The sequence below is a fragment of the Ornithorhynchus anatinus genome, chromosome X3 (assembly GCF_004115215.2).
Source record: "Ornithorhynchus anatinus isolate Pmale09 chromosome X3, mOrnAna1.pri.v4, whole genome shotgun sequence".
NCBI lineage: Eukaryota > Metazoa > Chordata > Mammalia > Monotremata > Ornithorhynchidae > Ornithorhynchus > Ornithorhynchus anatinus.
The window spans coordinates 7,589,514-7,612,580 of NC_041751.1; the positions used below are offsets into that span (position 1 = coordinate 7,589,514).

The 23,067-nt window shown below is 45.1% G+C and overlaps 1 protein-coding gene across 1 annotated transcript in view; it reads right to left on the minus strand.

Moving 5' to 3' along the window:
- Positions 1–6,275: 6,275 nt before the first annotated feature.
- NSUN2 (NOP2/Sun RNA methyltransferase 2) overlaps positions 6,276–23,067 on the minus strand; it is a 29,751-nt gene continuing 12,959 nt past the window's right edge. Inside the window, exons 8-19 of the mRNA XM_007662755.3 lie at positions 20,767–20,841; positions 19,024–19,154; positions 18,246–18,319; positions 16,625–16,755; positions 15,850–15,946; positions 13,958–14,208; positions 13,191–13,283; positions 11,849–11,984; positions 10,565–10,645; positions 9,121–9,259; positions 7,965–8,004; positions 6,276–7,275 (exon numbers count right to left, since the gene is read on the minus strand). Coding sequence (XP_007660945.2) covers positions 6,888–7,275; positions 7,965–8,004; positions 9,121–9,259; positions 10,565–10,645; positions 11,849–11,984; positions 13,191–13,283; positions 13,958–14,208; positions 15,850–15,946; positions 16,625–16,755; positions 18,246–18,319; positions 19,024–19,154; positions 20,767–20,841 — 1,636 coding nt within the window. The 3' untranslated portion in view covers positions 6,276–6,887. The remainder of the gene's footprint in view (positions 7,276–7,964; positions 8,005–9,120; positions 9,260–10,564; positions 10,646–11,848; positions 11,985–13,190; positions 13,284–13,957; positions 14,209–15,849; positions 15,947–16,624; positions 16,756–18,245; positions 18,320–19,023; positions 19,155–20,766; positions 20,842–23,067) is intronic.

Sequence of the window (23,067 nt, forward strand, 5' to 3'; positions counted from 1 at the left end):
CTAATTCTGTTATACTGTACTCTCCCAAGCTCTGCACGTAGTAAGCACTCAATATATATCATGGAATGATTAATCGATTGCTCTGCACACAGTGTGCTCAAGTTTGAGAAAGATGGTGATGACAGTAATAATGTTGGTGTTTGTTAAGCGCTTACTATGTGCCCAGCACTGTTCTAAGCCCTGGGGTAGATGCAAGATCATCAGGTTGTCCCAGGTGGGGCTCACAGTCTTCATCCCCATTTTACAGATGAGGGAACTGAGGCACAGAGAAGGGAAGTGACTTGGCCAAGGTCACACAGCTGACATGTGAGGGAGCCAGGATTAGAACCCATGACCTCTGACTCCCAAGCCCGGGCTCTGACCTCTAAGCCACCCTGCTTCTCTTGTGGAAAACACTGCAATTACTGCCTTCCTTGGAGTCTCTTAGGCCACCGCTAAACCGTAAACTCCTTGAGCGGAGATCATGTCTCCCTACTCCGTTGCACTCTGCCAAGTGCCTAGCACAGTGCTCCGCACACAGTAAGTGCCCAATAAATATCAGTGCTTGACTAACTGAAATTTCCCCCAGAGTTGTCCATCTCCAGCTGGTCTGTGAGTGGTCACTTTAAGTCTATGATAAAGCAAAAATCTACCTTTGGTGTGGTCACCAAATCCCTTTTTCAAAACATTTCAGGTGTTAAATCGGGCTCTCTCCCCTCCGACCACCTTCAACCTCGCCTATTTCCTGGGAAGGGAGTAGAAATAGCTAATTAGAAAGAGGTTCCAGCCTTTGGCTGTCTCGCTGTTTTCACATCTGCAGAACTGGGATGAGTGACTTACCTCCCACAGCTATTTCGAGGTATAATAGCCAATAAAAATGATTGCGAAGCACTCAGAAGATACACTGAGCCACATCCATGCTTCACAATAGCAATTAGTACAGCGACCCCCGCAAACTACACCAGACTGAAAATGGTCCCCGCCTTCTGAAGAGAATTTCACCAGTCGGGATAAGAGTCAGGGAAGGAGCGAGTCCTCTCTTCCCCGTGCCGTATACGTTGGTTTGGCTACCCGGCTCACATTTCAGGAGCCAATGGCTCTGGGAGACTGACAGGTTTGAGTCTCTTCTCGGCCACTTCCTCCCAGATCTAATTATTTCTCCTTTCACAGCCGCATAGAAATGAAGAGAGTTATTCCCGCCTACCCCGGCCTCTTTTCCCCTAAGCCTTTTTCAGGCATCTTACCGCCAACGTGGCTCTGAATTATGCAAGAAGGTAACAGAAGGTGCGAGGCGGCAGATTATACACCTGTGAGAGTCTAGCTGTATTTTTAAAGGATTGGCTGCTGCCTGTCTTCCGCCTTCTGCCGGAGATTCATCTGCAGTCGCGCAAATCACGGCTCTCCTTTTAATTGCTCGCCTCATTAAAATGATTTTCTTTGGACCGACTGCATGGGGAGAAAATATTTGAAAACAAAGACAGGTGAATTTTTTTTTTTTTTATGGTATCTGTTAAGCGCTTACCGCTATGTGACAGGCACCGTATTAAATCCTGGGGCAGATGCAAGATAATCAAGTCAGGCACAGTCCTTGTCCCGCACAGGGCTAACAATCTTCATCCCCATTTTACAGGTGAGGTGACAGGCATAAAGAGCGTTAAGTGATTTGCCCAAGATCACATAGCAGACAAGTGGTGGAGTTGGGATTAGAACGTAGGAACTCTGATTTCAGTTTCTGTGCCTCAGTTACCTCATCTGTAAAATGGGGATTAAGACTGTGAGCCCCCGGCGGGACAGTGACCGTGCCCAACCTGATTATCTTGCATCTACTCCAGCGCTTACAGTGCCCGGCACATAGTCGCTGCCTAATAAACACCATTAACAACAACAACCATCACTTCCATAAAGGGAACTTGGACGAAGGGGAGAGACCTGGGAGAGCCCCTTGCTCATCCCTTGTCAAGGAGGCAAGAGAGTTCCCTTTCCCGCTGCAAGGGAGAATCACCTCTCTCCTTTCTTCATTCCTAACCAAAGGCTGCCAACTGAGGTGGACCTGTTCCCACATCAGATCATTTCAACAGATAGTAGTGAATTGAGTGAAAATGGGAAGCAGCATGTCCTAATGGAAAGAGCCCAGGCCTGGGAATCAGCAGACCTGGTTCTAATTCTGACCCAACCAGGATGAAATCTTGGGCAAATCACTTCTCTGGGCTTCATTTTCCTCATCTGTAAAATGGGGATTCAATTCTACTCTCTCCTACTGAGACTGTGAGCCCATGTGGGACAGGGACTGTGCCTGACCTGATCATCTTGTATCCACCCAGCATTTAGAACAATGTTTGACATATAGTAAGTGCCTAACGAGTACCAGAATTATTATTAAAAAGGGGTCGAAGGCTGGCCCATTCAAGCTTTTCCGTTTGTAAATCCGGTCACCCTACCCAGAAGGTCTACGTAGTATTAAGTGTTTGGGAGGGAGACTAGCACAGAGTTGGTAGACATGATCCTAGTCCTCACGGAGCTTGCGATTTAGCAGGGGAGAGAGACACAAATATTATTATAATAGGAAAGAGGGGAGGAAAAGCGCATATGTAGATGAGTTCATGCTTAAGTAACAGGGTAGGTAAGATAAGCACTTAAGTTCTAGGGGTGGTTGTGAATACCCAAGTGTGTAAGTGGCACAGAAGTGCTGAAGTAGCAGTTGGGGGATCATAATAATAAGAGTATTTGTTAAGCACCTACTATGTGCCAAGCATTGTGCTAAGCGCTTAACCTGGGGAGATTACAATCTAATGGGGGAGGGCCTCCCGGAAGAAAGTCGATTTCAGGAGAGCTTTGGAAATGAGGGGAAAGCTGTGGTCTGTTGAATTTGAAGGGAAAGGGAGCCTCGGGCAGTGGGAAGGAGGTGAACAGGTCAGTGGCAGAGAGGTAGGTTGGCTTGAGTAGAATGAAGCGTGCCAGTTGGCGTGTAGCGGGACAACAGGGTGGTTACGTAGGAGGGAGAGAGCGAGCCGACGGAGTGCTCTAAAGCCCGCGGTCGGGAGTTTCCGCTTGAAACAAAGGGGAACGGTTATCCAAGTTTCTGAGCGGGGAGACGTGTTCAGAATTACAATTTAGAAAAACGATCCGCGCGGCAGAATACGTATGCACTGAAGAAGGGAGAGGCTAAACCTATTTCTTCTCCGGGTAGCGTGAGCGCTCAACAAATACCATTAGAAAAAGAGAAACACACACCAAACCGGAAGTAGAATTTCTTCCAAGATTTAAAGGATCGGATTTAGGATTTTAGCCCTCTCAAACCTGGGTCTTGAAGGAAGGCCTCACGAGAGAACTGATGCACAAAACCAGGAATATGGAATTCGCAAAGAGAGCGCTCCTAAAACACCCCGCCTCGTCTCACAGAAGCAGCCAGAGAAAAGACGGCATGGCATAGCCTCAGTCTAATGTCGGCCCCGGTGCCAGGACTCGCCACAGGCATCTCCTGCCAACGTGCAGGTAAACAGACCCCCCCCAAGGCCAGCGTCCTCCGGGAGCAAGGCGGAGCGTGGCACAGCGTGCCAGAGCATTGCATTTATTAACTGTGTGCTGCCCCCTTCTGCCCGAGAGACGGGCTGGAAATTGCTCAGCCCAAAGAGGACGGACGGGACACCCCCCAAACCGAAGCAAACATTCGGCAGTCTGAGAGAATGAAAGGTCTACGGAAGTGGGCCGGCGATGGCATTTTGAAACGACTCACTCGGATCACACGAACAGCAGCGCCGCCTCAGAACTCACCATTAACCACTGTAAGAGAAGCACTGTGGCTCAGTGGACAGAGCACGGGTTGGGGATTCAGAGGTCAGCTGTGTGACTTTGGGCAAGTTCATTCATTCATTCAATAGTATTTATTGAGCGCTTACTCTGTGCAGAGCACTGTACTAAGCGCTTGGAATGAACAAGTCGGCAACGGATAGAGACAGTCCCTGCCCTCTGACGGGCTTACGGTCTAATCGGGGGAGAATCAATCAAGTTACTTCTCTACGCCTCAGTTACCTCATCTGAAATATGGGGATTAAGACTGTGAGTCCCACCTGATCACCTTGTATCCTCCCCAGCGCTTAGAACAGTGCTTTGCACAAGTAAGCGCTAAACAAATACCATCACTATTATTGTTTCGGTTGCCAGTTCTGGACTCCCCCTCCCCTGTTTACAATGCAGAACGTTCTTCCTTCTTTAGGATGGTGCTTTTAAGAATCACGTTTACAAGACATAGACTAATGCCCGTGAGTCCTAAAGATACCTTAAACTTGCTATTTACAGGACTCATCCCCTCCGCCACCCCCCCCCCAAATTAAATGGGTATAAAATACCTGTTCTCTTTCCTATCACCAATCAATTGGATCGAGTGCTTACTGTGCATCGTATTTAGCGCTCGGGAAAGGACAGTATAACAGAGTTGGTAGCCATGTTCCCAAAGCAAACATTGAATGAGACTCTGCAGGGATTGTGTCATCCAACTCCTATCTTCTCAAGTGCTTAATACAATGCTCTGTACTCATTAAGGGCTCCACAGATACTGACTGATATGGCCAGATACTCCTTTTAGCTAAGGAATCTTCTTTACAGGTTTTATAAGAGACTCACCTTCCTGGGAGAGTTTGACGGACAGCAATGTTTCTCAAGGCTTCTTCCAATCTGCTCACTCTAAATTGCCTTTTGATTCTTCGCAAAGGGTTTCTTTTTTGGACAGGATCCAATTCATTATTCTACAACCCCACAGCCCAAAAACCTGTCAGCAAATTAGTTCTACTCCCAGCTCTTGACACCTACCTGCTGGGTGACCTTGGGCAAGTCACTTTACTTCTGTCTCTGTTTTCTCATCTGTAAAATCAGGATAAAATACCTGTTCTCTCGGGTCGAGGGACGGTGTCCGATCTGACTACATCCCGGTGGTACACAGTGAGCGCTTACACAGAGGCCATAATTATTATCATCAGAGCTTTACCCGATCTTTATTTTCAAGGGCTGTTTCCAATACCCTTAACTGGTACTGCCAGAAGAAACTCAGTGGCACGGCGAGGATGAGGCCAGATGAAAATGACTGCCAAGAAGCAGGATTCGAGTAAACACCCCCTTGGACTGCTCCGGTGTACGAGGCGGAATTAGAGGAGGCATCCAGATATAGCCACGAGTGTTCGCATTTTGACCTACTCTTGTTACCGCCGCTCCTCTTTTTTGACGGCTGCCAGGGAAAGGAGAATATTCCCGGGGAACAGCCTAAGAGATCGGAATACAAAGCCGCCGTTTCCCTGGGGTCTGCACTTCACCGGAAGCTCTAAAGGACAGAGACCGGGACAGATAACCAGCCTGGCCAAGGGGAGCTAAAAGTCGGAGGCCAGGCTGAAGCTGTGGTGAGGCCCAGGATGATAACAATGATAAAATAATACTTGTGGTATTGGTTAAATGCTCATTAGGTGCCAAGGACCGTTAAATATTGGGAATAGGTATACTGCAAGCAGGTCAGAGAGGGTCCCTGTCCTATATGGAGCTGTCTAGGGATGGGGGGAGAAATATAGTCCATCACCATTTTGCACTAGTGGACAGAGCACAGGCCTGAGAGTCAGAAGGACCAGGGTTCTAATCCCGACTGTGCCACTTGTCTGCCGTGCGACCTCGGACGAATCACTCAGCTACCTCATCTGTAAAAGGGAGATTAAGGCTGTGATCCCTATGAGGGACAAGGACTGTGTTCAACTCAATTATTTTGTACCTACCCCCAGCGCTTAGAACAGTGCCTGGCCCGATAGTAAGTGCTTAACAAATATCGCAATTATCATCATTGACTCGCACAGGGTCCCACAGCAGGGAAGGTTGGAGCCAGGGTTAAAACCCACAACTCCTGACTCCCAGTTCACGGTCCCTCCGCTAGGCCACCATGCATTTCTGGACATCAGTAGTGACGACTGGAATTTGTCATCTTCCATGGTCCTGCCTCTCTGCTTCATTTTAAGGGGTCACCTATGTGTACATGATTGTCTGGATAAGACAGAATGGAAGGGCTTGTGCCTAAATGTCTGAAATAGAGGAGCCCTCTATATTCTACGGATGGAAGACTCTGTTCCTTGAACCGTTATTCCGTTTAAGTTGGAAATACAACCCAACAACCTAAGTCAGTCCTCTTCCCAATCAATGACAAACTCCGAATCCTCACGCACCCACATGACTGTCCAAACATTCTCGACTGATATAGGCTTCTGCAAGTCATTTTACACAACAGTTACAAAAGCAACCAATTAAAACCACAGGACTATCGGACAAAATTAAAATCACGATTCTCTTTTTACTCTGAGAAAAAGTTAAGCATCTCCTTTATTTCAAAAGGTACACAACTCATCCGAAACCTGAGATAGTAACCTTGCTCCAAAAAAATGCCCCTTCCTGCAATGTGCAACTCACACAACTATTAAAGCTAAAAGGCGGATTGTCCTATTAGCCCACCCAGGAGGTAAGGACTAATAAAAATAATCCGGTGGTCCAAAGATCAGCGCACTGGTACTTTATAGGATTTCCCCCACCCCCCTAACAAATATGAATGTAAGATTAACGGCTCTAAAAACTTCCCAAAGCAGAGGCTTAGGCTTGACTTTGCTTAATGATCTTACTGGTACGAGGTCCACTGCCGGCAAAAGGAAACACAACCACCTGTGCCGTACTAATAAAAACAAAAGCTTCTTGTAAGAAGCTGAAAAATATCCTTTGTGATACTCCGTAAAAGAGTAAAACAAGGGACAGCTCGACAGGATGTTCGCGCCAGGGGTACAGTCCCTTTAACCTGATCTCGTCTTTCAGATGTATTTTCCGGCCTGAGCCAAGTTCTAGGTCTGCATCTTCTGAAGGCAAGGCAGGTAAACGAACTCAAAACTGAAACGGACTCAGTCTTTGGCATTCTCTGATCGACAATGTTTTTGACTCTCAGTATTGTTAGACTGGCTGCTTCCCGTTCTACTCTCTGTTTCATCAACACTGCTTTCCATCGGTTCCTGCCCCGGTTCAACCGACGCGGCACCTGCTTTTGAGTTTGAGTTGTCAGATTCTTTCGCTTGACATTCCTCCTTCATCTCTTCCTCCGCCGGTCCAGTAGTGGCTTGATTCTCTTCTGCCTTGTTCTCGGGATCGCCCTCTTTCTTCTTCTCTCTGAACACTTCGACTCCCATCATTCTTAGGTAATGGAATCTTTCGTTCTTGGGCACAAAAGCACGAATCGAGGTCTTTCCACGCCAACCACACAGCACAATGGGACACTGAAGGGTATCTTGTTTCCTTCCAATGCAATCAAGAGGAAAATGGTCACAGAGTAAAATAATTAAAAACATCAACGGTAGCATTGCTTTCAAGGGAGTAACTCATGTTGACCCCGTCATTGCACCGTACCCTCCCAAGCGCTCCGTAGTGCTCTGCACACAGTAAGCTCTCGATAAACACCACCGATTAGCTGATGGACTGAACACCGAAAAACATAAAAAAGGAGCCCAAGACTCATTCTACGGCAATTCCCGCATTTTGATTACTTTGCGGTTCGTGAGCTGGATCGACCCAAACTCCGCTTCCAGAGTCACAGCATCCCCCGATCGATGGCGTAGCGAAGACGCAGTCCAGACCGAACCAGAAAACCCCTTTTGGGATGGGTCACATTTTGCCCGTCGGGCCTACATGATGCAGCCTTCAGAGCGCTGCGGTTCGGAGACCACAGTGGCGGGGAGGACCCCGGCTCTCAGAGCACACTATAGCAGTCTACGCTGGACCTCCACGGAGACAGTAATAAAACAAGAACTGTGGTTTTGTTAAGCACTTACGTTCTACCAAACAGCACCGAGCACTGTCCGGGTCGGGCACAATCTACAAGTTCAAATTCGGGGCTCTCTGCCCAAACCAAAACAGTCTAACCCCTCCATGAATCCCCAGCGCAATTTAGGTTCAAAATCCAATCCAATCACAAAGCATTTACTTACTGAGCATCTGGTTCATATTTCAGGACAATACTTCCCATGACTAGAAGAGAAATAAAAACATTTTCAAGTTCACCGTTAAAGTGCTTCATTTACTTCAAAAATGCCAGCCGAATCCGTGCCTTCATTGAGGTAAACCAAACTTACTGGTGTCAATGAACACTGATACGTACATGTAAGAAACAAAGTTTCAGTGTTGGGACTCTAACCGATCAATCAGTTGTATTTATTGAGTGCTTACTATGTGTAGAGCACTGTCCTAAGCTCTTGGGAGAGTTCAATATAACAGAGTTGGTAGACACGTTCCCCGGACACAGGCAGGTTACAGTGTAGAGGGAGAGACGGACATTAAAATCAATTATGGATATATACGGTAAGTGCTGTGGGGTCTAAGCGGGGAAATGAATACAAAGTGCCTAAAGGACACAAATTTAAGTGCCAGAGAGATGCAGAGGGAGATGGAGTAGGGGAAATGAGGGCTCAGTTGGGAAAGGCCTCTTGGAGAAGATGTGCTTTTAATAAGACTTCGATTCTAATCCTTCGAGATACTCTTCAAAGTTAGGATACGTCTTTCCAGAAGTGTTTTCCAGAAATGAAGGAACAGATGTATAAACATGCCATACTCAAAACATTAAATACTACCAGACTGTAGACAGAGATCCACAAATCCCATTTCTATTATCTTATTTTTTAGTAGAACAGAGCAATATTAAGACCTTGGCAGAAAATCCATTTAAGGGGATTTGAAGGAAAGTTCACCAAGCCGAAAACGCACAAACACACCAGCATAATAGAAATAAGGCAATCTGGAAACTATTCAACAGCACTGAACCAAAATGAAAAAAAGAAACATAGGATGAACTGAGATGTGATCAGCAAATATAACCCACTGAGACATTCAAAACTATAAGCAATAAAGATGCTAAATATATCTAATATGCATGGGGGACAGGGACTCTGTCCAATTTGATTAACTTGTATTTACCCCAACTCGTAGAACAAAGCTTAATGCACAATACTATTAATAAATATGAATTATCAATACATTTAAATAAATTAATGAATTATTAATTAAAATGAACTTGTCAAAATTGAAGAAAATTTCAATATTTTGTTTGTTACCCAAGAATAACATCACAGCAAAATGAAAAAAGCTTACCCATATCCTTAGCCTGCTTGTGTGTCTCACTGCTAAATTTACTAAAAAATGGGTTTTCCTGGGTTAACAGCACTTTGACATCTTCCATGCAAACAGAAATTATTCTTGAATTAATGAATGGATACAATGTGTATATTCCCTGGTGTGAGGAAAAGAAAACGGTATCACCACGTCATCACCACCATGAGGAGCAGCACGGCCTACAGAATCTGGGTTCTAATGCGGGCTGTAACGCTGGCCCGTCGCGTGACCCCGGGTAAGTCACTTAACTTCTCTGTGCTTCAATTTCCTCATCTGTAAAATGGGGATTCAATACCTGTGCTCCCTCCCCGCTTAGACTGTGAGCCCCTTATGAACTGTACTTCCAAGCGCTTAGTATGGTGCTCTGCACACAGGTGTTCAATAAATGCAACTGAATAATTAACTAATTAATTAATTAATGAACAGGGGCTGTGTCCAACCTGTCTTAAGTCCATCCCAATGCTTAGTACGGTGTTTGGCACACAGTAAGCAAATCCCATTATCATCTTCATCTTAAATAGCTTTTTAATTGAACAGCTTTAAAAGTGTAACTTTAGGGGGTTTTGTTCAAGGTTTCACATTTTTCAAAACTTCATGCTTAATTTAAAAATTCACATTTAGGAACTTTAACGCCAATTCCCGACTCTGCCTTGCCTGTTGGTTTCTGGCTATACCTTTGGAGGACTGCTTTTCAGCCAACCAACTGTATTCAGTAAGTACTTACTACGTGCAGAACACTGTAATAAATGCTTGGGATAGTACCATAGAATATGTAAGATCTCTGCGCTCAAGGGAGCTTACAAGAGCTGCCTGCACAAACTCCTACCTCCCTAGGCCCCAGCAGAAATGGAGGAATGAGGGGGTCAAATACATCCAAGACCTTCAGCTCAAGGGGTAAATCATTCCTCATTAACGGACGTCGTTTTCCACCTTCTTCCTTTTTCCGCTACCCGTTTCATTGTTCTTGAGACTTTCACAGATTGAGCTAAATTTGCAGGATTTAAAGATGCCTGGTTCCTCATTGGCTTCTTCGGTGCCTTTTCTCAAAATTTACCTTCTGCTAAATTATGGTTCCACAAAGTGATCTGGGAGAGCTGACTGACCTCCTGGGGTTTGCTATAGAGTTTATCACAACCCAGCGAGTTCTCACAGACCACTAAATGTTGTCACCTTACACACCTTTTTTTTTTTCTAAAGTGGAAACTCTGGCTAGAATGTCTGTGGGGGGAGGGAGAGATAAGGAGAAAGAGAAGGTGGGGAGGGGAGAGAGAGAGAGGGTGAGAGAGAGAAAGACGGGGGAAGAGAAAAAAGAGAGGGAAGAGAGAGAAGAATGAAAAGGGGAAAGGGAGGAAATGTTATCATGTTAAATTTGTTTTTCCAAAACTGGCTAGGATGACAGAAATGAACAAATTTCTAGACTTACCTCCTGTGCTAGTCTGAAGGCACAGCCAAACTGTTCACCGTCATTGTTGCGTGACCAAACTTTTATCCCGGTGTTAATAACCTGCCAGGGGCAAAATCAGGTCAGAAAAAGCACACCCGCATGTCAATGAAAAAGAAATGAACATTTTTCAGGTCAGTCATCTGATCGAGGTAGGAAGGCGGCAGCTAAATCATATCTAGAAGTTTAATTCTACCCTGGGGGTTAGTCAAAATCTCACATTTCCTAACTAGTTTCTCCTTGTCAGCCATCGGTAGTTAGCAGAACAGTTCCTGGTCAAAAATCTTCCACCTGGAAAGGCAAGAGTCATTACACAGGTGACTGGATGAGCCGTGTCCACCAGTGCAGTCTGACCAGTCTGGCCTCTCCCTCTCAATACCTTTACCCCAGTACCCCTGGAACTTGCCACTGGTCTCCACAGCCCCGACTGGTCTCAATACCCAACCTATCACCTCTTTCTGCACTACTCCACACCCTCAACTCCTTCCTCTCCACTCGACTCAAATTCCTTCTTTTCCCCATCCCTCCGCCAAACCCTCAGCCCTGGATCGTCACCACAGAACCCTTCCTCATTTCTCCGACTTGCCCTCTCTTCGGCATCACCTATGCACTTGAGCTATACCCCTTAAGCACTCTGATTTTCACTTCACCCCCACAGCACTTAGGCACATAACTAACCGTAATTTCTTTTAATATCCGTCTCTCCCTCTAGTCTGTCTGCAAACTCCTTGTGGGCACAGAACAGGTCTACCTACTCTATTGTATTGTACTCTTCCAAGCGCTCAGTGCTGTGCTCTGCACTCCTACATGTCACCGATTGACTAGAGCCCGAAAAAGCAATCAATTGTTTTTATTGAGCATTTACTGTGTGCAGAGCACTGTATTAAATATAACTTTTATTTTGGCCAGATACACCGGGTTAACTTGTCAGGGCCCAGGACATTAGTGGCCACAACTCACTTGTTTACGAGCCCTGGCCCAAAGGAAATCTTCCTGGGTCCACACATCATCGAAAGGTGTAACACATGGACCGCAGCTGTAATCTCCCTGTGGGTTTACTTCGACAGGCACCCTAGTTATTTAACAAACCTGTCTCCAACTTTCCTTTCCTTCCCCAGCTGACTGGGCCACACTTCTAGGCTCTTAAAATGCGCAAAAGTTGTTCAACTCGCAAGTCAGAATTAGGTCTTCTAGAATCCCGTTTGCACATTTGGCACACAAATGCCTCAAACCCAAATGGAAAACACAAAAATCAACTAACTGTACCTTCATCCTTTCGCTATTGTTCAGCAGCACATTCCGCAGTTCCTTAGAGACCATGTATAACTGTCTCTTCTTCCCCTCTTGAGTTCGAGTTAACAAATTCATCTTCGGGAATGAAGGAGCCAAAGCATAAAAATTCCTGTAAACAAAGCAATTTCTTTTGGATGACTCGGGTTCAAAATTCAGCAATGCTTGATATTCCCTGATCAGTTCCACTCTGCCCACACAGCCTATGGACAGATGCACATTTTGGTCTCTGGCTGTGAGATTCAATTTTAAGTGTTTTCATAGTCGCTAAAGGCAACTCCAGAGCTGCCCCGAACCCAAAACTGGCCCGATCTTTCTCCTAAAACTGACGGTTCAATGGATTCACCAGCAGTTGAAATCTCACAGCAATTTCTACTTTTACATAAAAGACATATTTTTATTTCCCAGAGTTTTACATTAGCATCTGATGGAAATATACATTTCTCCCAGAGCAGAGCTGCAGCTAGGTCAAAAATAGGAATTGAAAAACGAATGAAAAGAATACGGAAAACCACTGAGGAAATAATGGCCCCGGACGGCACTCCTGAAATGATTACTGTAGGTTCGTTAGAAAACTATACACGCCCACCACTGTATGGACTCCCGTGGCTAAAGCTTCAAGCGGCCCTACATTTGGTTTGCCCACCAACAGATGAAAAGCATGTTCAAGTTCATGACTACTTCTGGATACTTCTTGTCGATAAGATGAGCACAGAAGACTGAGGTGTCATCACTCAGCAGCTCCTGGGCAAACCCGGAGCCTTGGTGTTCCCAAGATTAATGCCCAGCAAGAGCTTTGAGGGAGAACAGGGAAAGGGAGAGAGGCAACCAATCAAGCAGAGGGAAAGAGAGAGAAGAAGGGGCATGGAAATCAAAAACAAGAAGTTGAAAGGCCTTCAACTTCAATACCACAGTGCTGGTAGATACGTTTCCCGCCCACAAGGAGTTTACAGCTTACAGGGGAGAGGAACAGGAGAGGAAAAATGAGATGGGGCGATAGAGACACTCTTCATAAAGGGATATGAACAAGGAGAAGGAAAGAAAACAAGGAAAGAACTAAGGAGGCAGGGGAAGGATACAAAATGGAAGAAATGACTGGTGGAGAAAGAGATAGAGAGAGACCTGAGAGAGCAGCAGAAAGGGAGAGAGGAGAAGAGCTTCATGGGGACAACACCCTTCAAAAAAGACGGGGACAGAGGAAGAAAGATGGCCAGAGAAGGAAAAGTTCATCATCCATGTAACCTGGGCAAAGAATGGGCACTTTTGTAAGTTGTTACTCTTCACCAATGAAGAATTAAAAGAGTGAAAACCATCTTACTGAATAGGTGGAAATAATGGATCATCTTCAGGAATAAATACAAATGGATCTTCTTTAAATCCAAATAACTTCATTTTCTTATTTGGAGGTGGCCTAAAAATCAAGAATTATTTTGTAAAATTAACGTACTTGTCATTATGACTTCTAAATCATCAGGATACTAATAGGAAATACAGATCATATTTTCTACAAACCCCCAAAAGTACTGCAGCTTCCTACTACCTAACTTATTTTGAATGTACTTCAAAAATAAAACGTTAAATTTTAAAACTTTAACAAAATCAGATCATATGAATCATAAAACACTTAGGATAATAAATCGATGTAGAATCGTCCTGGACCCATAGTAAGTGTTTAATAAATACAGTAGTAATAATTATGTATTGAGTGCTCACTGTGTACTAAACAAACACTTGGAAGAGTACAAGAGAATTGGTAGATATACTCCCTCCCCACAAGAAGTTAATAGCCTACAGTGGATACTTTCCCTCTAGTGGGCCATTATGGACCTCTCTTTCACGAACTAACCACAACCTCCTCGAACCTAGTGAGACCATCGGTCTGCACAATTTCTAAGGGTGGCAAATTCCACGTGCTCACCTAACGCCGCGCAAGAAGAGTGACCCTTCTTTTTGGGTTCTGAATAAACCCTCTCCTCCTCTCATACACCAACTAGAAGTGCCAGGTCTATTTAAAAAGGGGCTGCTTGGGGGTCTCGTATAGTGTAAATCCCATCTCTAGAGCCAGTATCAAAATCTCGATCTTACCCACACACGCCATCTTTCTTGTTTCCATCACTCTCTAAATTCAGAGCGCCATGGATCTCTTCGGTCTCCAAGGGGGCCTCGCTGTCAATATCCGCAGGGGCTTCGCTGCCCGTTTCTTGGGGGGCCTCGCTGCCCGTTTCTGGAGGGGCCTCGCTGCCCGTTTCTGGAGGGGCCTCGCTGCCCGTTTCCGAGGGGGCCTCGCTGCCCGTCTCTGTAGCTTCTCTAGCTACGAGTGGATTTTTGCGTTGGAGCTGTAATAAAGAATACTCTCACTTAGGTGCCACGAAAATGATCTCTTCAGAGGCTAAAATTCAGGACCCCATAACTCAGAGCTACTGTATTTTTTGATAGAAAAAATTAATTCGTACCTTTCCTGGGAGGGAAGATACCAATGTGTTTCTGAAATATTCATGTCAAGTTATTTATACCTGTACTAACCAAGTACACGGTCCAAGGGGATTAAGACTATGAGCCCCAAGTGGGGCAGGGACTCTGTTCAACCTACCTAGTGCTTAGAACGGGTGACTGGCATACAGTAAGCATTTAACAAATACTATTATTATTCCATTATTAAATTGCTGACCTATTCTAGAAACCTCTCATTTTAAAAGCCATGCAAATGTTCCGTTCTAAGACTGCTTGGCACTTGCTAGCACCGGTGCTGAAACTAAATGACGCTCCGGCTCTACTGTGATAAATGATTGCTGTTATCGCTGTGTCGATCCTGAATAGATTCCCTGGCCTTTTCTAACATCATGATTTTATCACCCATTGTTACAAGTCAAAAATATCCAGAAAGTGATACAGCGGAGGGCCTAGCAGTAACGGTAAGAAAACTAGAAAAGCCATGCATTGGGGTACCAAATTAAATGGTTACACTTCAGTATTAAATTGTTCCAAATTAAAGTATATGTACTGTGGAGACAGCTGCCTGTATGTATGTGTATAGACGACTTTGCCCAGTGAAATTAATTTCCTTGGGACCTAATCTAATCCCTTTATTTAGCCCATCCCTCCCAACTCCATTAATGAAGCACACCTCCCTTCACCATCCTCCCTGGCCCAGAAGCCCACAAGCTCAGCGTCACTGTCAACTCCTCACTGTCTTTGGGCTCTCACAGCCGACTGCTAACTTCCATAACGTCTCCCACAGCTGTCCCTTCCCCTCAAACATCTACGCCCGGCCTTGCATGCCTATCCTCGGTGCTTATTTACGTATGTAGGGTTAACTGTATTTTCTTTAATTAGCTCTTTCACCCTGACATTTGTACTACATCTTCCTTTACCCGTTTCTCCTCCTGCTCCCACCGTTTGTAAATTACACCGTTTTAACCTGCCTCCTCCATTACACTGTAAGACGGCTCCTTGAAAGTAGTGAAAATGTGTCTTGTGTTTATTGTACTTTCCAAAGTTCTCGCACTCAGTAAGAGCACAGCAGGTGCCTATGAATGTCTAATTACTTGAGAATCCCCTGAAACAACGGTTAGAAAATTGGGATAGATTAGCCCTGGAGTGGAAAGAGCCAGAAGGAGTTTTCTCTCCCTGCACCAATATACAGTGGCTTTCCTTGCAGGCATCAGATTGTTGCCGTTGTCTGATTTCTTTCTTACTGGGTCTGTCCCATCCCAACCGCTCCGACCAGCTTTTAGACTTTGAGCCCTCTGTGTGCCAGATAACTTTTCTGAATGATAATCTATGAACAATCCCCAGGACCGCCTTCTACCCTGCTCGGCACTAAATACCTAACCAAGGACAGAAATAAAACACACACACACTATCTACTTCAGTCCACAGAGGCACAGTATTTCTTCTGGTTAACTTAGAACCACCTTTTCAAGTGGTTCTTTACCACTTTGTGCTTCATTACCACTATTTTAAAAAACAGATCTTACCTTGGGCTGACGTTTATTCCATGGCATTGAAGATTTTTTGAGTAAAACTGCCACAAAAAAGCCTCCGGTATTTTGATGGTGAGGTAATATTCTCAGGCTAGAAAGAAGAAAAATGTAAATTTGCATTTGTTCCATTGATCCAACCGTGTTTCTGCATTAAAACAAGGCAGCGTTTGAAACCCGTCAGATCTGAATGGAAAAATCTCCCATGTATCTTTTCGAGCCCTCTGGGGACAGACCAGAAAGAGAGGACTGCACCGAGGCAGAATCCCAAAATTCTTCTATGTAGAGAATAACCAATTTCTCTTGAATGCCATGTCATGGACCTGTCCACCATCCTCCACTCTGCCTCACAAGGATGAGGGGACAGAAGACAAAACTTGTCCCAAGTGAGAATGCAAGGAGTGACGTAGGCGAGACTGGACTGGGTCTTCCCAGCTGTTTCCCAACTGAGATGTCCAGGTGAAGCAAGAGAGGAATAGGGGTACATTTGCTTGTGCCCATCCCAGCACTTAATAGAGTGCCTGGCCCGTAGGAAGCACTTAAAGACCACAGTTATTATTAACAAGCAACGTAGGACCATAGCAAGCAGGGAACAGGAGAGGAGAAAAGCATCAAAGCCCTCAAAGCACTTGATTACAATAGGTACACAGTGTTTGTCCAGGCCGTGTGGAGCAGAGCCGATCCATTAGCTAGGTCTGCCGTATACTTTCCAAGACCCACTGAACTCCAAAGAAAGTTCCTGAAACTCGAATGGTCCCATCCTTGTACGTACCAGCGCTCTAGATGTATTGCCTTTAATTTTTCTTGATCCTTTGGCGGGAACATGGTGGGTCGAATTTGGGTATGTCGGCTCTGAGGGACGTCTTTCCAATCGGCAAACCACTGCCCGTCTTTCATCATCACCTGATCAATGAGAAGATAAGAAAATCTGAGCTGGACAACCTTAATGGCAGGCTGAAAATAGTTCCTCAAACCTAGGGCTTCTTAACGGTGCTAACAAAATCTGATTTTTTTTTCCTAATGGTATTTGTTAAAGGTGTGCTATCAAACACGGTTCTCAGTCCTGGGGTAGATAAGTTTAAGACATTTTACTACTGGTACTTTTTAATAATAATAATAATAATGTTGGTATTTGTTAAGCGCTTACTATGTGCCGAGCACTGTTCTAAGCGCTGGGGTAGACATAGGGGAATCAGGTTGTCCCACGTGGGGCTCACAGTCTTAATCCCCATTTTACAGATGAGGGAACTGAGGCGCAGAGAAGTGAAGTGACTTGCCCACAGTCACACAGCCGACAAGTGGCAGAGCTGGGATTCGAACTCATGAGCCCTGACTCCAAAGCCCGTGCTCTTTCCACTGAGCCACGCTGCTTCTTTTTCTCTGTGTTAAGTGCCCAAAGGACAAAAACATTAGATCTTTCACCCCCATGGGACAAATACCAAAAAAAGGAAAAAAAAAAAAAAAGGAGACTGCATCATTCTGACTCGCCAAAAAGACCATCCACTCGCTAGCTGCTCTGCAGACGTTGCTGGGAATTTGGGGGTAACTTCCTCTTTATCAGCAGCCTGCCTGGACTCTTGGCAAACTATTCTGAAAGACAGCATGGTTTGGGACAGTGTCGGGGAGAGGAGGAGGCTCCAAAACACTGTCAGACAACCTGTGTGAAGTCACGGTTATCAGGGCGAGTTCGGAGGTGGACTTGGGTGCAAAAAGAGATGACAAAATGGCCCTGTGAGTAAAGCACAATCTCCCTTAGTGGTAACTGCCCCTCAAGGTGAGGTCTGCCTTAGGCAAATTCAGCCACAGTCTACAGGGCAGATGGTTTTGGTTAGGAATGCCTAGTATATAGTCACTGCCACTACGGTTTCTTAACACACTAAGACTTTTTTCAGGAGCAACGCTTGTGACCAGCTACAAATTAGCCACACTGGGCTGGGCTTCTACCCACCTTATCAGTAAAATTCTCCCTAGTTTGGGGTAGGCAACTAATACAGGGGTGAAGGGGGTATTGTGAAGCTGGGCGGTATTTGCTTACTCTTAGAATGCTACCATTTTAATATCTAAACCTAAGGGGCGAAAAGGTTCTGCATCAAGATGACCGATGCCCTTATCTGGTAAGGAAAACTGAATTCTACAAACAACCAAAAGACACGGGCCAGTTTTCATAACCTAACCAGAAAATAAGCTCACTGGCTGAATCTTTAAATGTGTACTTCATCTCTCAATCTAAAACATCAATCTGAACCAAGTTCATGTTTTGTTTCACAGTCACCTTTGCCCGCTTTGGGCAAGTATGGAAGAAGCATTATTTTTCCAGTTTCCTCTCTGGAAGTCTCTGGATTTCTGTTTATCTGGATCACACCTGCTAGATCAATGAGGTTAAACTTTAATACCTTCCACTGTGTGACTCCAGGCATCCACTTTAATCCTGGTAGCTCAGAAGAGACATCAGCAAGCTCCAAAGCACCTAGAAACAGCCCCAAAGTGAAAACAAAAGAAAAGGTTATAATCTTCCCGACACGGTCTTATTACTCATGTACTGTACGTGATTTCTAAAGACTATGAATTGGAGAGACTTGCGAAGTTTTTACATAGATTGGAGACCTTTCTGGGATACCAACCAATAATTAAAACACAAATCCAGCACACACAAATATCGCTGGGCTGAGTGCTGTCTGCCAACGGTCCAAACACTTCCCGTGCAAAGAGATATAGTTTTGCTCTGGGGGCGTGATCCCCAAAGAGGTATTTTCAGTCTCCAGTTCACATCCTGTAAGCAAGTGTCGGGATGAAGGACATTTGAGAAAATACTATAAATGTGCATTGCGTAAGGAAACAGTGTGGCCTAGCCCAAGGGGCACGGGCCTCGGAGTCGGAGGTCCTGGGTTCCGATCTCAGCTTTGCCACCTGTCTACTGTGTGACGTTGGGCAAGTCACTTCACTCCTCCGTGCCTCAATTTCCTCATCTATAAAACGCAGATTGACCTTCCTGCTTAGACTGTGAGCCCCACGGGGGACACAGACTGTGTCCAACCCGGTGATCCTGAATTTACCCAAGTGCTTAGTACGCTGCTTGGTACACAGTAAACGCGTAACAAATATTTCTATTACCATTAAAAAAAAAAATTGTTCTCACGGATCAAAATAGACTAGAAAAGTGAATCAATTCACCTTCACTCTTTTCCAGCAGAGACGCGATCACTGCTTCATCCTCAATGGGATTTAGTGAACACGTCGAATACACCATCCTACCGCCTTCGGCCAGCTGCTCGACACCTCGGGTTGCGATCCGTAGCTGCAGACTAAGAATTGAGGGCTCAGTTAAATGGAGTCTCAAAAGATAGGCCCCCACATGGTCCATGCTGTGCAGTATAAAAAGGGCTTTTATTTCTAGAAGACCTCTGACCTTGTGCGACGAAAAGTTACATAACTGTCAAGTTAGACCGTAAACTCCTAGGCAGGGAATAGGTCTTGTATTTCTGTCGTACTTTCCCAATCGCTTAGCACAGAACATTGTCTTGGACTCATTGGGCGCAAAAAATATCATTATCAATAATGACTACATTCTTAATGATTATTATTCAGCCATGCCAATCAGCTGTGCCCAGAACTTAAAAAACTACTGGCAAACATAGACATTATTGATTATGATGTTTATTTGACCTCAGGAATCTGCTTCTGAAATCTTACTAGACTCTGGGCCTTACTTAAGCCAGGGACTTGGTCCCCTCTGCTTATCTCGTATCCACTGCGGCACTGTCCAACGCAGCAAACTTTTAATGAGTAACATCACTGATATCAATAGTAGTGTACAATAACTCCTTGGAATAAGTCAGTCAATTGTATTTATTCAGCACTTTTTGTGTGCAGAGCACAGTGCTAAGCACTTGGGAGAGTACGATGTAACAGTATAACAGACACATTCCCCGCCCACAACGAGCTTACAGTCTAGAGGAGCTAGTAATGGCGGGCAGCGATTGCAGTAAAATTTTTTTATGGGCCTGAAGAGTGCTGGGTCCAGTCTTCAAGACCGAGTTAGCATATTCTCTCTGGGAGGTAGGTTATTTAAAGTGCATACAGGCTAAGCCCCGCGGGTCTGTGCAGGGCCAGCGTAACTAAAAGCAAGCTTTTGTCCCACACAACCTGCCACGCGTATACTATCAAGATGACATCCACATTTTCTAGTCCAACTTCCTTACACTGCCTAAACTTACCCTTTAAAATACGGGAGAACTGTACCCATCACTCCACTTTATGAAGCTCATCTCTGACGCTTTGTAAATTGATTCCGGGTTTACTTTCAGAAATTTGTCCGGGGCAAGAATGAAATTAATTCAAACAGCTAAAAAAAATTGAGCCTTCCTTTACACAATTTTCAACAATCGGTTCCCCTATAAAGTGGGGGTTCTCAGAGAACTCCGAGATGCAGAAAAGTTGCAGGGTAGTATGTTACAAGCAGGGAACAGGTCTACCAACTCTGTTGCAGTGCACTCTCCTAAGCATTTAGTGCAGTGCTCTGCACATAGTAAGTGCTCAATAAATACCACTGATTGATTGATAGTCTTCACCCCACCTAAAATACCCGGAAGAATTTTTCCTAATTCTGCCGTCGTGTTCTACCTGCTTACTGGCATGCCTGAATGCACGGTGAAACCTAATATTTATGTTGCCGGATCTGCGTTTTCTTCACAACTTAAGCACTGATTTTTAGACCCTATTAAATGTCCGTATCAGTAAAATGAGGATAAATACCTGTTCTCTCTCCACCTTAAACTCGGAGTCTCACATATCGGGATGGGAATTGGGTCTGACCTGATTATCTTGAGTCTATTCCAGAGCTCGGAAGAGTGCTTGGCACGTACTAAGCGCTTAACAAATAACTCTAACAGTAGTATAAAATTAACTGGATTTTACCCATGCAGCTGGAGGCTGTTTAGTGTTGTCCACTTTTTCCATACATCGATATTCTTTCTCATCGTTCCATCTCCGCTGCAAAGAAACAGAACGGTGTTAATTTATTACACCAACTGCGCTTAAAAAATTCAATCAATTAAAAATTAAGTCCACTTCCACTGTACTGAAAAGTTCATTTCAGATTAACGAACGGCTACACTGCAGTTTTGCAGACCGTAGAACAATTCAGAATGCCAAAGTCTTTCCACAATTGAAAGGCAAACTGATGATTACAAATGAGTTTAATTCAAAATTACTAATTAAGGCTTTGCCATTTAATGTGGAAAATGAATTTATACAACTGAAAACAAAATATCTTTCACTAATTTCTATTAAAGAGAATTAGTCAGAGATATGGGACTGGGACCTCGGTTACTCAAATTCCTATCCTCTGATTTAATTCCCCGGTTTCCAGGGTGGGGAGACTGCCAAAAACCCTGCTGCGGATTCGCAAATGTGACGTGCTGATAAATAGTCTTAAAACGGGGATTAAGTTCCCACGGGAGGTGGGGTTTACCAGTCACAAAGCCGCCACGGCAACATCAAGTGATAAATCCGGAAAATAAGTCAATCTGAACAGATCCTACGAGGTTCACGCCAAAGTTCCAACTCAGTTTGTTCAGACAGCCAATTAAACAATTTCAAAGAAAATCAATTTTTACAGTCTTCAAAATGCAAAATACGTGAGTAAGAAGGCCGCAGCTCGGCTGCTATTTCTGCTTTTGCCCCGCAGATAAACACGAGGTCGAAGTCTAGTCTATCTAGACTATCACCACTGCCATCAATTCCTACGTTTCGGAATACATCAGGAGAGACTACACCCCGCCAACATAAAAGAACCATCGGGGTATGACAGGGCTTATTATAAAGGGTCATCTCATATCACTTATAAAACAAAGTCATATCCCCACTGGATGTTTATTCTTCTAGAACTTCAGGTCGTTGGAAAAAGACGTCAACCTCTTTTGGCAAGATGTTCACCTCCTCTCATCCCTCTCGCTTCCAACACTCTGTCATGCCTGGGATTCCCTGCCCCCTTTGAAGCCGCCACAGCACAATCCCCCGCATCCTCGATGGCCTTCTGAAATTCCACTTCCTTCAGGAAGCTTTTCCCAATTTACTATCCCAGCACTTGAGCACCACCAGAACACTTATTCACTCAAAATCACTTGCAGCACTTTAGTATATATCGATTAACACACTCTATTAAGGGCTTGCTTTTCCAAATATCCTGGTTTCCGGTCTCTCCTCCCTCTACCTGTACATTATCCTGTGCTCGTCGCCCCCATCGCTCCGTAGTCACTCATTCATTTATTCATTCGATCGTAGTCATTAAGCCCCTATTGTGTGCGGAGCACTGGACTAAACACTTGGGAAAGTACAATACAACAACAAAGAGCCACAATCCCTGCCTACAACCAGCTCGGGGATGGGATTTTCTACCACCGTTGGGCTCTCCCAAGCATCTAGGATAGTACAAGGAGTAACGGTGTTTCTTCAGCGCTTACCACGGGCCAGGCGCTCTATAAGCAAAGCAGGTTGGACACCGTCCCCGTGCCCCGCGGGGCTCACAATCTAGATCCCCATTTCACAGATGAGGTAACGGAGGCACAGAGAAATGAAGCGAGCCTTGCCCAAGGTCACACAGCAGACCACTGGCAGAGCCGGGATTAGGACCCATGACCTTCCGACTCCCAGGCCCGTGCTCTATCCACTACGCCGTTTACTAAGTGCCCCTGTGCAAAGTACTGTACTAACAGCTGGGGAAAAAAACTGACAGTTTTGAGAATTAGACAGAAATTGGAATCAGTGTAATCAGACACTCTGCACCCAGCAGGTGCTCAGTACCAACGACTGATTGCCAATAAGACAAGAGAGCTTCCACAAGTGTCAGAAAATATCAGAGACCAAATGGACCGACGTGCTGTGACGGAGAGCGGAGGAGAAGGCCGCCCCAGAGAAATTCAGCCCGTGTGGGCGTAACTTATTTTAACAGCCGACTCTCCCTCTCGACTGCAAGCTATGATCAGGGAACGGGTCTGCCGACTCTGCTCTTCCAAGTACAGTGCTCCGCACGGAGTAAGCACTCAATGATTTACTGATAGACCCTAAGCTCCTTGTGGGCAGGATCGTGTCTACTAACTCTACTGTACTCTCCCAAGCACCTAGTACAGCGCTCTGCACACAGTAATAGACACACCACTGCCTGACGGATCAATTGCCCCTCCTCTAGCAGTAATCTCTAACCCCAGCCAATTGTGC